Source organism: Bos mutus, chromosome 8 (genome assembly GCF_027580195.1).
Source record: "Bos mutus isolate GX-2022 chromosome 8, NWIPB_WYAK_1.1, whole genome shotgun sequence".
NCBI classification, from domain to species: domain Eukaryota; kingdom Metazoa; phylum Chordata; class Mammalia; order Artiodactyla; family Bovidae; genus Bos; species Bos mutus.
In genome coordinates, this window is record NC_091624.1 from 111,032,165 (window position 1) to 111,048,864 (window position 16,700).

Here is a 16,700-nt window from a genome sequence, read left to right on the forward strand (position 1 = left end):
TTGCATAACTCAATGAAGCTATGAGCCATGCCCTGCAGGGCCATCCATCACAGACAGGTCATAGTGAAGAGTTCTGAGAGAAGGTGGTCCACTGGAGGAGGGACTGGCAAACTCCTTCAGTGTTCTTGCCTGGAGAACCTCACGAGCAGTATGAAAAGGCAAAAAGATATGACACCAGAAGATGAGCCCCCCAAGTCAGAAGGAATGCAATATGCTACTGGGGAAGATCAGAGGGCAATTATGAATAGGTGCAGAAAGGATTATGTGGGTTGGACAAAACAGGGATGACACTTAGCTGTGGATGTATCTGGTGATCAAAGAAAAGTCTGATGCTATAAAGAACAATACTGCATAGGAACCTGGAATGTTATGTTTATGAATCAAGTTGGACGTAGTCAAGCACAAGATCGAAGAGTGAACATCGACATTTTAGGAATCAGTAAACTAAAATGGACTGGAACGGGTGAATTTAATTCAGATGACCATTATATCTACTACTGTGGGCAAGAATCCCTTAGAAGAAATGGGGTAGCCCTTATAGTCAACAAATGAGTCCAAGACACAGTACTTGGGTGCAATCATAAAAACTATAAAATGATCTCAGTTCATTTTCAAAGCAAACCATTGCAACATCACAGTAATCCAAGTCTATGCTCCAACCACTAATGCTGAAGAAACTGAAGTCAAATAGTTCTCTGAAGACTTACAAGACCTTCTAGAACTAACACCAAAAAAAGATGTCCTTTTCATTATAGGGGACTGGAATGCAAAAGTAGGAAGTCAAGAGATATCTGTAGTAACAGGCAAATTTGGCCTTTGAGTACAAAATGAAGCAGGGCCAAAGCTAACAGACTTTTGCCAAAAGACTGCACTGGTCGTAGCAAACACCCTCTTCTAACAATACAAGGGATGGCTCTACACATGGATTTCACCAAATAGTCAATACTGAAGTCAGGTTGATTATATTCTTTGTAGCCAAAGATGGAGAAGCTTTATACACTCAGCAAAAACAAGACCTGGAGCTGACTGTGGCTCAGATCATCATCTCATCATTGTAAAATTCAGGCTAAAACTGAAGAAGTAGGGAAAACCACTGAGCCATTCTGATAAGATCTAAATCAAATCCCTTATGATTATACAATGAAGATGATGAATAGACTCAATAGATCTGGTAGAGTAACTACAGAACTATGGATGGAGGTCTGTAACACTGTACAGGAGTCAATGACCAAAACCATCTCAAAAGAAAAAGAAATGTAAGAAGGCAAAGTGATTGTCTGAAAGGCTTTACAAATAGCTGAGGAAAGGAGAGAATGAAAGGAAAGGGAGAAAGGGAGAGATATACCCAACTGAATGCAGAAAATAGCAAGGAGAGATAAGAAGTTGTTGTTTCAGTAAATCAGCAAATTTGGAAAACTGAACAGTGGCCACAGGACTAGAAAAGGTCAGTTTTCATTCCAATCCCAAAGAAGGGCAATGTCAAATAATGTTCAAACTACCATACAATTGCACTCATTTCACATGCTTTCAAGATTATGCTTAAAATACTTCAAGCAAGGCTTCAGCAGTACATGAATCAAGAACTTTCAGATGTTTAAGCTGGGATCAGAAAAGGCAGAAGAATGAGAGATCAAATTGCCAACAGTAGATGGATCATAGAGAAAGCAAGGGACTTCCAGAAAAACATTTACTTCTGCTTCACTGACTATTCTAAAGCCTTTGATTGCGTGGAAAACAGCAAACTGTGGAAAATTCCTAAAGAGATGGGAATACCAGATCACCTTACCTGTCTCCCAAGAAACCTGTATGTAAGTCAAGAAGCAAAGTAAGAATTGGACATGGAACAACTGACGGGTTCCAAATCAGGAAAGAAGTACGTGAAGGCTGTATATTGTCACCCTGCTCATTTAATTTATATGCCAAGTATATCATGAGAAATGCTGAGCTTGATGAATCACAAGATGGAATCAAGACTGCTAAGAGAAACAGCAACAACCTCAGATATGCAGATGACACCATTCTAATGGTAGGAAAGCAAAGAGGGACTAAAGAGCCTGTTGATGAGAGTGAAAAAGTTGGCTTGAAACTCAACATTAAAAAAACTAAGATCAAGCCATCCAGTCCCATCACTTCAGAGCAAATAAAAGGGGAAAAAGTGGAAACAGTGACAGATTTTATTTTCTTGGGCTCCAAAATCACTGTGGACAGTGACTGTAGCCAGGAAGTTAAAATACACTTGCTCCTTGGAAGGAAAGCTATGACAACCATAGACAGCATATTAAAAAGCAGAGACATCACTTTGCTGACAAAGGTCTGTATAGTCAATGCTATGGTTTTTCTGTAGTCACATACGGTTGTAAGCTGTGTCATAAAGAAGGCTGGGCACTGAAGAATCGATGCTTTCAAATTTGGTGCTGGAGAAAACTCTTCAGAGTCTCTTGGACTACAAGGAGATCAAACCAGTCAACCCTAAAGGAAATCAACCCTGGATACTCATTGGAAGGACAAATGCTAAGGTTGAAGCTCAATAGTTTGGGCACCTGATGGTAAGAGCCAATTCACTGGAAAAGATCCAGATGCTGGGAAGATTGAAGGCAAAAGGAAAAGGGGGCTACAGAGGATGAGATGATTAGATAGCATCATTGACTCAATGGACATGAATTTGATCAAGCTCTGGGCAATAGTGGAGGACAGAGCTTGCATGCTGCAGTCCATAGGGTCATAAAAAGTTGGAGATGACTTAGCAACTGAACAACATAGCTATTTCAGGAAAACAGCCTCTCTGCAGTCCCATACAATATAGTGAATGTACCTAAGCCTAGCAGTGAATTAACTCAAAACATATGCCCTGCTTTTTGTGGTTCTGTATTTATAAAGATGGGCTTGATAAAGGACAGAAATGGTATGGACCTAACAGAAGCAGAAGATATTAAGAAGAGATGGCAAGAATACACAGAAGAACTGTACAAAAAAGAGCTTCACAACCCAGATAATCACAAGGGTGTGATCACTGACCTAGAGCCAGACATCCTGGAATGTGAAGTCAAGTGCGCCTTAGAAAGTATCACTACGAACAAAGCTAGTGGAGGTGATAGAATTCCAGTTGAGCTATTCCAAATCCTGAAAGATGATGCTGTGAAAGTGCTGCACTCAATATGCCAGCAAATTTGGAAAACTCAGCAGTGGCCACAGGACTGGAAAAGGTCAGTTTTCATTCCAATCCCAAAGAAAGGTAATGCCAAAGAATGCTCAAACTATCGCACAATTGCACTCATCTCACACGCTAGTAAAATAATGCTCAAAATTCTCCAAGCCAGGCTTCAGCAATATGTGAACTGTGAACTTCCAGATGTTCAAGCTGGTTTTAGAAAAGGCAGAGGAAACAGAGATCAAATTGCCAACATCTGCTGGATCATGGAAAAAGCAAGAGAGTTCCAGAAAAACATCTATTTCTGCTTTATTGACTATGCCAAAGCCTTTGACTGTGTGGATCACAATAAACTGTGGAAAATTCTGAAAGAGATAGGAATACCAGACCACCTGATCTGCCTCTTGAGAAATCTGTATGCAGGTCAAGAAGCAATGGTTAGAACTGGACATGGAACAACAGACTGGTTCCAAATAGGAAAAGGAGTACATCAAGGCTGTATATTTTTACTCTGTTTATTTAACTTATATGCATAGTACATCATGAGAAATGCTGGACTGGAAGAAACACAAGCTGGAATCAAGATTGCTGGGAGAAATATCAATAACCTCAGATATGCAGATAACACCACTCTTATGGCAGAAAGTGAAGAGGAAATAAAAAGCCTCTTGATGAAAGTGAAAGTGGAGAGTGAAAAAGTTGGCTTAAAGCTCAACATTCAGAAAACGAAGATCATGGCATCCGGTCCCATCACTTCATGGGAAATGGATGGGGAAACAGTGGAAACAGTGTCAGACTTTATTTTTCTGGGCTCCAAAATCACTGCAGATGGTGACTGCAGCCATGAAATTAAAAGATGCTTACTCCTTGGAAGGAAAGTTATAACCAACCTAGACAGCATATTCAAAAGCAGAGACATTACTTTGCCAACAAAGGTTCGTCTAGTCAAGGCTATGGTTTTTCCTGTGGTCATGTATGGATGTGAGAGTTGTACTGTGAAGAAGGCTGAGTGCCGAAGAATTGATGCTTTTGAACTGTGGTGTTGGAGAAGACTGTTCAGAGTCCCTTGGACTGCAAGGAGATCCAAGCAGTCCATTCTGAAGGAGATCAGCCCTGGGATTTTTTTGGAAGGAATGATGCTAAAGCTGAAACTCCAGTACTTTGGCCACCTCATGTGAAGAGTTGACTCATTGGAAAAGACTCTGATGCTGGGAGGGATTGGGGGCAAGAGAAGGTGACGACAGAGGATGAGATAGCTGGATGGCATCACTGACTCGATGGACATGAGTCTCAGGGAACTCCGGGAGTTGGTGATGGACAGGGAGGCCTGGCATGCTGTGATTCATGGGGTCGCAAAGAGTTGGACATGACTGAGCGACTGATCTGATCTGATTTATAAAGATGGGGAAACGTTTAATTGTTGTTGTTCAGTTGCCTAGTCATGTCAAACTCTGCAACCTCATGGACTGCAGCACACCAGCCTCCCTGTCCCTCATCATCTCCTGAAATTTACCCAAGTTCATGTCCATTGCATTGGTGATACCATCCATACATCCATCCTCTGATGCCTTTTTTTACTTCTGCCCTCAATCTTTCCCAGCATGAGGGGTTTTTTCCAATGAGTCTGCTGTGTACATCAGATAACCAAATACTGGAGTTTCAGCTTCAGCACCAGTCCTTCCAAAGAGGATTCAGGGTTGATTTCCCTTAAGATTGACTAGTTTGATTTCCTTGCTGTCCAAGGGACTCTTAGGAGTCTTTTCCAGCACCACAGTTGGAAGGCATCAGTTATTTGGTGCTCTGTCTTCTTTACTGTCTAGCTCTCACAACTGTACGTGATCACTGGGAAGATCATAGCCTTGACTATTACGGACCTTTGCCAGTAGGGTGATGTCTCTGCTTTTCAACACACTGTCTAGGTTTGTCACCGCTTTCCTGCCAAGAAGCAAATGTCTTCTGATTTCATGGCTGCAGTCACCATCTGCAGTGATTTTAGAGCCCACGAAGAGGAAATCTCTCACTACTTCTACTTTTTCCCCCTCTAACTGCCATGAAGTAATTACATACAATCCTAACATAATGACTTACCATATTTCTTCAGTTTTGTGGATAGCAAAAATTGTAATATTTACAAATTTTCACTTGTTTTTCCCTTTCACTTTTTTTCAGTATTAAAATAATATTGAAACATTCTTCTGGTTAATTTCAGAATAGTGGAGAAGGACTGTGGTTGGTGGCTATAAAAGCAAATTTTTATGTGCCAAACCTATGCATTAGGGGTAACCACACATATTCTAACTAAAAATTTATATTAAAGTCTAAAAGGAACGAGATGGTGGAGGAGTAGGTGGATGTGGAGTACATCTCTCTCTATGGATACATCAGGAATATACCTTCAGACACAGAAGTACTTGCAGAACACAAGCTGAGAGCAGACAGGGGTACCTGACCAATGGAAAAGAATATATAGAACCACACAAAACTCAGTAGGATGAAGGAACTAGGGGGAAAAACAGGAGTGTTAGTAGGACCGGACCTGCCCTTGGCAGGTTGGGAAATGAAGCAGGGATCCGATCCCCACATTAGGGCAATTGGCTAGGTCAGAGGAGAAACACTTAAGGCTGAGAGTGAAGCAGCTGATCTGTGGCAGCCTAAATGGAATGAGAATCAGACTGTCCTTGCCGCAGCCATACATACCCCAGAACTGGAAACAACTTAGATGTTCATCGACAAAGGAATGGATAAAGAAGTTATGGTACACAACATAATGAAATATTATTCAGCCACAAAAAGGAATTTGAGCCAGTTCTAATGAGATGGATGAACCTAGAGCCTATTATACAGAGTGAGGTAAGTCAGAATGAGAAAGATAAATATTGTACACTAGCGCACATATATAGAATCTAGAAAGATGGTACCAAATAATTTATTTAGAGGGCAGCGAAGAAGAAACAGACATAAAGAATAGACTTATGGACACAGGGAGAGGGCTGTAGAGGGTGAGATATAGGGAGAGAGTAACGTGGAAACTTACATTACCATATGTAACATAGATAGCCAATGGGAATTTGCTGTATGTCTCAGGGGAATCAAACAGGGTCTCTGCATCAGCTAGAGGGGTGGGATGGAGAGGGAGATGGGAGTGAGGTTTAAGAGGGAGGGAACATATGTATACCTATGGCTGATTCATGTTGATGTTTGACAGAAAGCAATAAAATTCTGTAAAGCAATTATCCTTCAATTAAAAAATTAATTTTTAAAAATTTATATTAAATTCCTCCTATATCACAACCTCCAGATTTTATTAAAAAGAGAATAATTCTATGATCTGTATCCACATCAGTGGATACAGTGGGTATGATACTGCTCATAGCTATATAACATGCTACCATGGCAGGGAAGGAGCGGAACTGATGTAGGGGTGCAAGAAATCTTCCTGAATATTTCTTTGCAGCTTCCTGTGAATCTATAGTTATTTCAGATTAAAAATGTTAAAAAAAAAAAAAAAAAGTGGGGTGGATGGGTAAAATAACACTCACCTGAGCCACAATAGACAGAATTCCTACCATAGCTATGAAAGCTGCAATTTTAATAGATCCAAATCCTATGACCTGTGAAAATGAACACATTTTGCAATATAGACATTATATAAATAATAAGAAATGTTATGTTCCATTAAAGCTATAGAATAGTTGAGGAAAGTTCATGAAACCTTGATAATGGAAATTTAGGCGGTGCTCAAAGCTAAACCTATTTAACCAATAATTTATAGCTAAATCTGCCATGAGAAATCACTGTAAGCAGGCACACTTTAATATAACTAAGATTAACTACTAGCACAATATTTTCTATTACAGGTCTCCCTACTGTTTTCATATGCTTTCCCCTCTACAATCCACCAAGAGCTATGTAACATTATCCACTACTAGGGAAAAAAATGAAGAAAAGAAAAATTTGATTTTTGATGCTGTCAACATAGAATATGTTCACTTGGAGAGTTAAGTGGCTCTCAACTTTGGTTGCATATTAAAATCATGTGGGCAACCGAGAAAGGGAAAGGGGAGAAGAGAGATGCTGGAACTCGCTTGATATCAATTAAATCAGACTCTCTGGGCCCAGACACAGGTATGTTTTAAAAAGCTCTCATGGTTATTCCAATGAGCAGCCAAAGTTAGCTAGCAATGATTTCTAAGCCTCTTAGTCTTAAGAGCAGCTATGAAATGCCTGAAACTTTTAAGTTTTAAACATCAAGTTTTTAAAGCTAGCTTGCCATCTATTAAAACCATAAAATCCAGAAAAATTTTAAGAATAATTGTAAGTAATCTTCACACTTCATAAATGATTATCTTGCTTCAAATCACACAATTAGCTAATGAAAGAGAGCCAGAACTTCTGGTTCCCAAACCAGTGCTGCTGACATTAACACTATTCCATCACTCTCTAATCGAATGCAATTAAAAAAATTGGACTCTATGGTGGTGGTGGTTTAGTTGCTAAGTCATGTTGACTTTTGCAACCCCATAGACTGTAGCTTACCAGGCTCCTCTGTCCATGGGACTTCTCAGGCAAGAATACCAGAGTGGGTTGCCATTTCCTTCTGTAGGGGATCTTCCCAACTCAGGATAGAACCCACGTCTCCGGCACTGCAGACAGAGTCCTTACTGTTGAGCCACCAGGGAAGCCCATATATGTATTTTTTAATTGAAGTACAGTTGATTTACAATGTTGTATTAACTTGTGCTATATAGCAAAGTGACTCAGTTATAAATACTATACATTCTTTCTTATATTCTTTTCCCTGAATATACAGTGTGCCATATACACTGTACTATATAGTAGGACTTTTTTGTTCATTCATTCTATATGTAAAAGTTTGTATCTACTAACCCCCAAAACCTAGCCCACCCCCCCTTATTCTCCCAATAAATATATTTCTAAAACAGCTTTATTGAGGTAGAATTAAAAATACCGTACAATCCACCCATTACAAGTGCACAATTCAATGGTTTTAGTATTGATATGGGTTTCCCTGGTGGCTTACATGGTAAAGAATCTGCCTGCAATGTGGGAGACCTGGGTTCGATCCCTGGGTTGGGAAGAACTCCTGGAGGACAGCACAGCAACCCACTCCCTGCCTGGAGAATCCCCATGGACAGAGGAGCCTGGTGGGCTACAGTCCATGGGGTACCAACGAGCTGGACACAACTGAGCAACTAAGCACAGTACAGTATTGATACAGAGTTGAGCAATTATTACCATGATCTCTTTAGAAGTTCTCATCACTCTTCAAAGAAACATGGTACCCCATTAGGAGTCCCATTCCCACAACCTACCCCACCACCCAGTCAGTAATCTATTTCCTGTCTCTCTGTATTTATTCAGAGCATTTCATACAAATGGAATCACACTATATATGGTTCTGGGTTCTTTCACTTAACATAACGTTGTCAAAGTTCACCCATGTTGTAGCATGTATCAGTGCTTCATTGCTTTTTATTGCCAAAAAAAAATATCTGTACATTGCATTGTACAGATGTATCATGTTTGTTGATCCATTTCATCAGTTAATAGGCAGATAGGCTATTTCTATTTTGCTTCTACTTTTTAGCTATATGAATAATAATTTGTGTTAAGAGTTTTTGTACAGATAGGTGTTTTCAATTCTCTTGGCTATATACCTAGAAATAGATTTGCTGGGAACCCTATGCTGGACACTCTGAGGAACCACCAGGCTCTTTTCCACAGTGGCTACTCCATTTTACATTCACACCAGCATGTATGAGGGTTGCCATTTCTCCATATCCTAGGTCGTTGTTGTTTCCTTTTTATTACAGCTTTCTTAGCGGGTGTGTTTGATTTCCTTGATGGGTAATGGTGTTAGCCATCCTCTCATGTGCTTATTGGCCATCTGTATATTTACCTTGAAGAAATATGTATTCAAAATCTTTTGCCTACTTTTTTAGTTGTTATATGTCTTTTTATTGTTGAATAAAGTTTTAAATATATACTCGATATTAAATATATACTGGATATTATATTTTCTTATAAAATAGATGATTTATAAGTAAACACAATTTAAACTAAAAATACATGTGTGTTAATTATATGTTAGCTCTAAAAAGTGAGCATAAATACAGAACAACAGAATTATTCTGATTTGTTGTAACTGTTGTTGTTGACGGTGATATAAGCATATGTATAGGAAAAATGGATAGAGAAGAAAATAGTCACTGTTATTAACTATACATGTGAAGAAAGGAGACTTTTTTTTACTTTCTTCCTTGGGCTTACCCATTTTTCCTACATTATTTCCCACATTAAATGTACATTTAGAGATGCATATGTAATTTTCTACATTTAACACCTGGGCTTCCCAGGGGGCGCCAGTAGTAAAGAATCCATCTGCCAGTGTGGGAGATGCAAGAGACATGGGTTTGATCCTTGGATCAGGAAGATTCCCTGGAGTTAGGAAAAACTCCACTCCAGTATTCTTGCCTGGAAAATTCCATGGGCAGAGAGCCTGGTGGGTTACAGTCCATGGGGCCACAAAGAGTTGGACACAACAGACTGACTAAGCAAGTATAAAAACACACACACACACACACACTAATAACAGTATCTCACTACTTTTCCCTCTAAATCTCCAGCATCCTCCAACCATAAATGTGTAAAACAAAAAAAGAACTGCTTGAAAAAAAAGCTTTACTTAAATGTGCTACCATATAAAATATTATAGTCTCACACTCTCAGGAAAACCATGAGTGGCAAACTTAACAAATTTTATTTGAAATATCTCTAAAAATAGAGGAATTTATCTTAGGGGGAGGCTTGCTCTGAAAAAGTGGAGTAAACCATTAGGAGAAGGACTTCCAGTGAAATCAGTGAAAGACCAAGGCAGGATTGCAATGCTGAGCAACCCCAGAGACCTAAGACAGCAGTTGGAAAAGCAAACTTTTTTTACTTGCCTTAAGTCAACTGCCTTTTGGGGGAAAATGTGAAGCATAAACTTTTAAAGGGAGAAAAATCAGAAGACAGAAAAGATTACTTCGGTCATTATTTGTGGCCTACCTTGAAGTCCACAGTGGTGTGTTTTTGTTTTTAGTGGGGACTGTGTGTGTCGGGGGCAGGTGGGGGTGGTTTCAACACGTAGGATCTCACTTCCCCAACCAGGGACTGAACCTACATCATCTGCATTGGAAGCATGGAATCTTAACCACTGGACTGCAAGGAAAGTCCCTATAGTGGCCTACTGTAGATGGCTAAGCAAACTGAATGTGATCGATTAGACCCAGGGGTCATGGTTCTTCTGAAATAAATTTTACCTCTCTGAAATTTAATGAATATTATTAAAGATTTAATAAATTCTGTTTCTACTAATTCTTTTTGTGTAATTCCCATAATTTTCAAGGAAATTTTTCCCACAGTAAACATTTTATTTTAAAAAATTATTGGACTAGAGGTCTCCTGACTACTAATTATATGTCAGCACCTACATTTACAACTAGAAGTAAGTCAACACATTTTTTCCTCTTACAACGCTGTGCGCTTAGCTGCTCAGTCATGTCTGACTCTTTGTGACTCCACGGACTGTAGCCCACCAGGCTCCTCTGTCCATGGGGATTCTCTATGCACAAATACTGGAGTGGGTTTCCATGCCCTCCTCAGGGGATCTTCCCAACCCAGGAATTGAACCCAGGTCTCCTGCATAGTAGGTGGATTCTTACCAGCTGAGCTACCTGGGGTTTTTCCATAAAACACTTTAAGACAGATACCAATCTCTGATTTTCCGGCATTCCTTACTCACCTGCCTGAGATAGAGAAAAAAACTTGAATACTGTCCAGCTTCAGGAAGGTATGAAAGAAAAACAGTGATGCAGATTAGCAAAATGGTAGAGTCTTTTCCAACTTTCTTCAGTGACTAGAAATAAGCAGAAACAGAAACAGAAAAATAAAAAGCAAATAGATACTGATGTCACTGATATTCTGGGATATTAGCTTCACTGTTTTTTGATTTCTTAAGGTGGATAACAAAAGATGAATGGATTAAAAAAGGAAGTAAGCCTTAACATTAAATCTATTACCACCTCTCTAAGGACGTTACAAGTCCTAATTTCAGAGGTATATATTTCAAATATTACAGTCTTTTCTCTTTTTAAAAAAAAACATTTTTGCTCATCTTTGTTAACAATACTGGTTCACATACTGAAACAAACCCTGAACATACTATGAATAGCCTCTGAAAAATAAAAAAAAACACACTGCTACAGAACCTTTTAAGAAAATCGCATCTCTTTTTACTCATAATACAACTCCTTTAAAGCCACAAACATTACAGGTTTTTCATTACACATAAATTTATTCTTTAAAATGTTAATAATAAATTTGCCCACACAATTGGCAGAAAAATAAATGTGCTCCAGGCATGGGGTCAGTGACAAGATTCTCTGACTAGTAACAACTTTTTCAATATTATACCTTTGCCCAAAATCCTTACATGCTTTTCTACACAGGATGTCTGAATAGACCAAAAGGTGCACCAAAAGCGCATCTCTTGTCTCTCATGGTAACTACATACTTTCGTTCAGTCACTCAGTCATGTCTGACTCTTAAGAATTATCAATTTTATATATTCTTTGGTGTACCATTCACCTCTGTCCCTTATTTTCAATTAAGTTTTTTCTATTTTTACTAGAGAAAAAAATAAACCAGCAACTGCTAGGATGCTAGAATCTGCAGAAATGCACTTTTATTTGCATGGTTTAGAAAGATATTCAGGAAAGTAAGTGTTTTCATGTTTTTATTTACCGCAAAAGGGTCTGCTTGTTTCCAAGAAATCCGGGCTCCCCAGGAGAGAGGTCTCATTTTCTCTGGCAAAGATTCTGGAACAGCCAATAAGATGAAGCAGATGTCTAGAAGAGCTACCATTGTGGCTACTAGCACAACAAGGCTGTCTCCATAACTGGCAGAAAGGTATGCTCCAATGGCTGGGCTGCTAACCAGACTGGCTGCAAAAGTGGCTGAGACCTATGGAGAAAGAACACTCTCACCCAGGGTTGCTTCTACAGCAGGTGCGCACTTACACTCCTGTTTCCAATTAGGGTCTAAAACCATCCTTCTCTAACTGTAAAAATACAAAAGGACTATATTGCACACAACTTTTAAAATGAAAAGTAATTTTCTTTTAAGAATTTGCTCACAAGTTATTAATTAATTTAAATAACTTTCTAATCCTTGTAGCTTTCTAGAAGTTACTCTAGAAAGCTACACGAATTAAAAAATGATTTATTTAGAAATAAAAATTGTAAAACCTTCTCCACAAATAAACGATACATATTTTAATCTTCTGTAATTAGGGAACAGTGATATAGAGAGAAAGGAACAAAAAAAGTTTTTGCAGGGTTGATAACAAAATCTACAAATTACTCAGAAACTAGGCTTGATTTCATCTTCCAAAACTGTGCACTGTTTCACCATTTCCTTAGCACTAACTGGGGGTGGAAATCCCTGGAAGTCTTAGAAAAAGCTATATAACAACAACAACAAAAATCCAAAAAGATTTGTTGAGGGAGACCTCAAAAGCTTTTTAATTAGAGAAATCCTTGGGCTAGGAGTTTCTGTCATGCTGTCACCCCCAACGTCCTAATACCAAAGATCACTGAGTCAACTGATCACACTTACAACTTGAATCCATGTGAAGCTTCTTCACACTGCTTCCCTATAAGCATGTAGAAGGCTCTCTTTATTTTGAAATGTAGTCTGAATGTTCAGAAGCTTAAGTGGACAGCCTCCAAATTACAACCAGACTGAGTGTGAAAAGCACATTTATAAGCCAGTCACCTAAACTTCTAATGGGTTTTAAAAGGAACTACAGAAATCATTAACTATGACTGAAATTATGACTCCTGGGTAACTGATGATATTCTTCCTTTATCCATAACCCCCAAGTGACTGTAAAAATACAATGTATTGGAAATCAGTATTATAACAAAATTATAAAAGCCAAAAGTTAAAAAATTTCTGGGGGAAAAAAAGGAAGTACATAGAATTCCAATTTGAGGAACAGGAATTCCCTGGTTCAATAAATATTGAGTATTTATATGTGCTAGAAAAATAAGAAAACAGAGCTCCTGCCCTTAATTACATAGCATTCCAAGTGTAAAGAACTAAAGATCATGGAGCATACAAATATCTCATTATTTGTCAAAGGACATTTTTAATTCTATCATCATAATTCTATTCTGTATCTGTAAGGTAGCTTGCAAGCTTTTTTTCCTTTTTCTTTTTTCAGGTTTGTCATCTCAACATCTAACACACAGAGTTAAACGTAAAGGTTAGTCATTGGCCAAACCCTGAGTCCTATGGTCCAGTCCAGGCAGCCTTATGGCCCGGAGGGCATACTTCAGCAGGGAGCTCCTCTAACTAACTTCTCTCAACATACTTATGACCAGGCATTATTATAACTGGCATTTTACAGATGAAGAACTGAGCTAGAGATAGGGAAACTAAGTCATGATCATTTTGGTTCCAGAACTCTCTCTCTGAAATCCTTCCTTAAATACTACTGCTTAGCACAACAGCTTTGTGAGGGATTTTTCTGATGAAGGCAAAAGAACAAAAATCTAATAAAACTGAAGAGGAATGAGTGTTTCCTGCAATGTTGAGAAAAGCTTCACAAGTGTTATAAATGAGGCTTCTGGCACCCTTCAACTCCACTGACCACCCTTCAAAAGCCCACCTTGAACATCCTGCCTTCTTTGAAGCTTTCCTATCTGTTTCTCCCTCTGTCCTCCTCCACAGCACTCAGGAGATGTCTCTGTTTTAGGACATGACGTGAGAAACATTCACGGGAGGTGGGGAGAAGGAAGGAAGGAGAAGCAAGTAGTAGCTAGAGGGCAAGTGGCTTGGAGAAGTTTTTAAACTACTGATGTCTAAAGTCAACAAACCAAAAATGACTGTTGTGTTTTGTGGAACAACAGTAATTGGCATATATGTCCATCACTGAGCCATACAATTATTCACTCAGTCAACACTGAATGACTGCTTACTGTCTTCCAGGAAGTGGAATTTAACAGAAAGAATAAGACTCAGGAGAGAAGTAACCTGAGTTTCTGGCATTCAGTCCCTCTCCAACCATTAAACAATCCAGTCACGTTACCTTTCCTCTTCCATCTTCTTACTATACACATTTCAAACAGAGAGACTTAAAAGAAGAACAAAATGTACACTAAAGGGGAGCAAAATAAGCTACCCCAAAATGTGCCACTTTGGGATGTGGATTGTTTCAGTTCAGTTCAGTCGCTCAGTTGTGTCCGACTCTTTGCGACCCCATGAATCGCAGTACACCGGGCCTCCCTGTCCATCACCAACTCCCGGAGTTCACTCAGACTCACGTCCATTGAGTCAGTGATGTCATCCAACCATCTCATCCTCTGTCGTTCCCTTCTCCTCCTGCCCCCAATCCCTCCCAGCATCAGAGTCTTTTCCAATGAGTCAACTCTTGGCACGAGGTGGCCAAAGTACTGGAGTTTCAGCTTTAGCATCATTCCTTCCAAAAAAATCCCAGGGCTGATCTTCAGAATGGACTGCTTGGATCTCCTTGCAGTCCAACGGACTCTCAAGAGTCTTCTCCAACACCACAGTTCAAAAGCATTAATTCTTCGGCACTCAGCCTTCTTCACAGTCCAGCTCTCACATCCATACATGACCACAGGAAAAACCATAGCCTTGATTAGATGAACCTTTGTTGGCAAAGTAATGTCTCTGCTTTTGAATATGCTGTCTAGGTTGGTTATAACTTTCCTTCCAAGGAGTAAGCGTCTTTTAATTTCATGGCTGCAGTCACCATCTGCAGTGATTTTGGAGCCCAGAAAGATAAAGTCTGACACTGTTTCCACTGTTTCCCCATCTATTTCCCATGAAGTGATGGGACCGGATGCCATGATCTTTGTTTTCTGAATGTTGAGCTTTAAGCCAACTTTTTCACTCTCCACTTTCACTTTCATCAAGAGGCTTTTTATTTCCTCTTCACTTTCTGCCATAAGGGTGGTGTCATCTGCATATCTGAAGTTATTGATATTTCTCCCAGCAATCTTGATTCCAGCTTGTGCATCTTCCAGCCCAGCGTTTCTCATGATGTACTCTGCATAGAAATTAAATAAGCAGGGTGACAATATACAGCCTTGACATACCCCTTTTCCTATCTGGAACCAGTCTGTTGTTCCATGTCCAGTTCTAACTGTTGCTTCCTGACCTGCATACAAATTTCTCAAGAGGCAGATGAGGTGGTCTGGTATTCCTATCTCTTTCAGAATTTTCCACAGTTTATTGTGATCCACACAGTCAAAGGCTTTGGCATAGTCAATAAAGCAGAAATAGATGTTTTTCTGGAACTCTCTTGCTTTTTCCATGATCCAGCAGATGTTGGCAATTTGATCTCTGGTTCCTCTGCCTTTCTAAAACCAGCTTCAACATCAGGAAGTTCACAGTTCACGTATTGCTGAAGCCTGGCTTGGAGAATTTTGAGCATTACTTTACTAGCATGTGAGATGAGTGCAACTGTGTGGTAGTTTGAGCATTCTTTGGCATTGCCTTTCTTTGGGACTGGAATAAAAACTGACCTTTTCCAGTCCTGTGGCCACTGCTGAGTTTTCAAGCAGAAGGCAATTATGACCCAGGAGACTCAGGCAAAGCTTTTTACCTTTCCCAGAATAGCCCACTGCAGTCCATAGGGTCTAAGAGTCAGACAGGACTGAGGGACTAAACTTAGCTGATAAAAACCTAAAAGAGCTTAGAAAGGAGAAATACTGGTAAATACTAAAGTTAACCTATACCAAGAAATACTGGTAAATACTAAAGTTAACTTTTTACATTAGATACTAAATACTAAAGATAACCTTTTGTATTAGAAAGATATTAATAATACTATGATAAAGATACTAAGTACTAAAGATAACTTTTTATATTAGAAAGACTTACCTACATGTAATGGCAAACATTTGATTTGCTCTCCTCATCTTCCTGTGAATTATTTTCCTCCCCTTTGAAGTCCCAGACCCCTATAGTCTTTCTCCTTAGCTCAGGATGGTATATAAGCCTCACCTGCTGACAGTCCTTGAGCCTCTCACATCTTTGTAAGACTCCCACACACATGAAATTAAATTTGTTTTTCTCCTATTAATCTGTCTTTGGTTTTAGTTGTTAAGTCGTGTCTCACTCTTGCAACCCCATGGACTGTAGCCCACCAGGCTCCTCAGATTTCTCCAGGTAATAATACTGGAATGGGTTGCCATTTTCTTCTCCAGGTTCTCTCCAACTTTATGTCAATTTAATTATTTTGCTCACTCTTCCCTTGTGGCTCAGCTGGTAAAGAATTCACCTGCAATGCGGGAGAACTGGGTTTGATCCCTGGGTTGGGAGGATCCCCTGGAGAAGGGAAAGGTTATCCCACTCCAGTACTCTGGCCTGGAGAATTCAATGGACTGTATAGTCCATGGTGTCACAAAGACTTGGACACAACTGAGCGACTTTCACTCCCTTAACTCAAAGAACCTAA

General features: G+C 39.4%; 1 protein-coding gene across 5 annotated transcripts in view; it reads right to left on the reverse strand.

The window, feature by feature from the left end:
- MFSD14B (major facilitator superfamily domain containing 14B) overlaps window positions 1-16,700 on the reverse strand; it is a 132,367-nt gene that overhangs the window by 7,130 nt on the left and 108,537 nt on the right. For 4 of the 5 annotated variants that reach the window (XM_070376057.1, XM_070376056.1, XM_070376059.1 and 1 more), the window contains 4 exons: window positions 11,954-12,172; window positions 10,953-11,066; window positions 6,688-6,759; window positions 6,188-6,259 (listed from right to left, as the gene is read on the reverse strand). In XM_070376057.1, the coding sequence (XP_070232158.1) occupies window positions 6,188-6,259; window positions 6,688-6,759; window positions 10,953-11,066; window positions 11,954-12,172 (477 nt within the window). The remainder of the gene's footprint in view (window positions 1-6,187; window positions 6,260-6,687; window positions 6,760-10,952; window positions 11,067-11,953; window positions 12,173-16,700) is intronic. The other variant, XM_005892555.2, reaches the window with a different exon arrangement.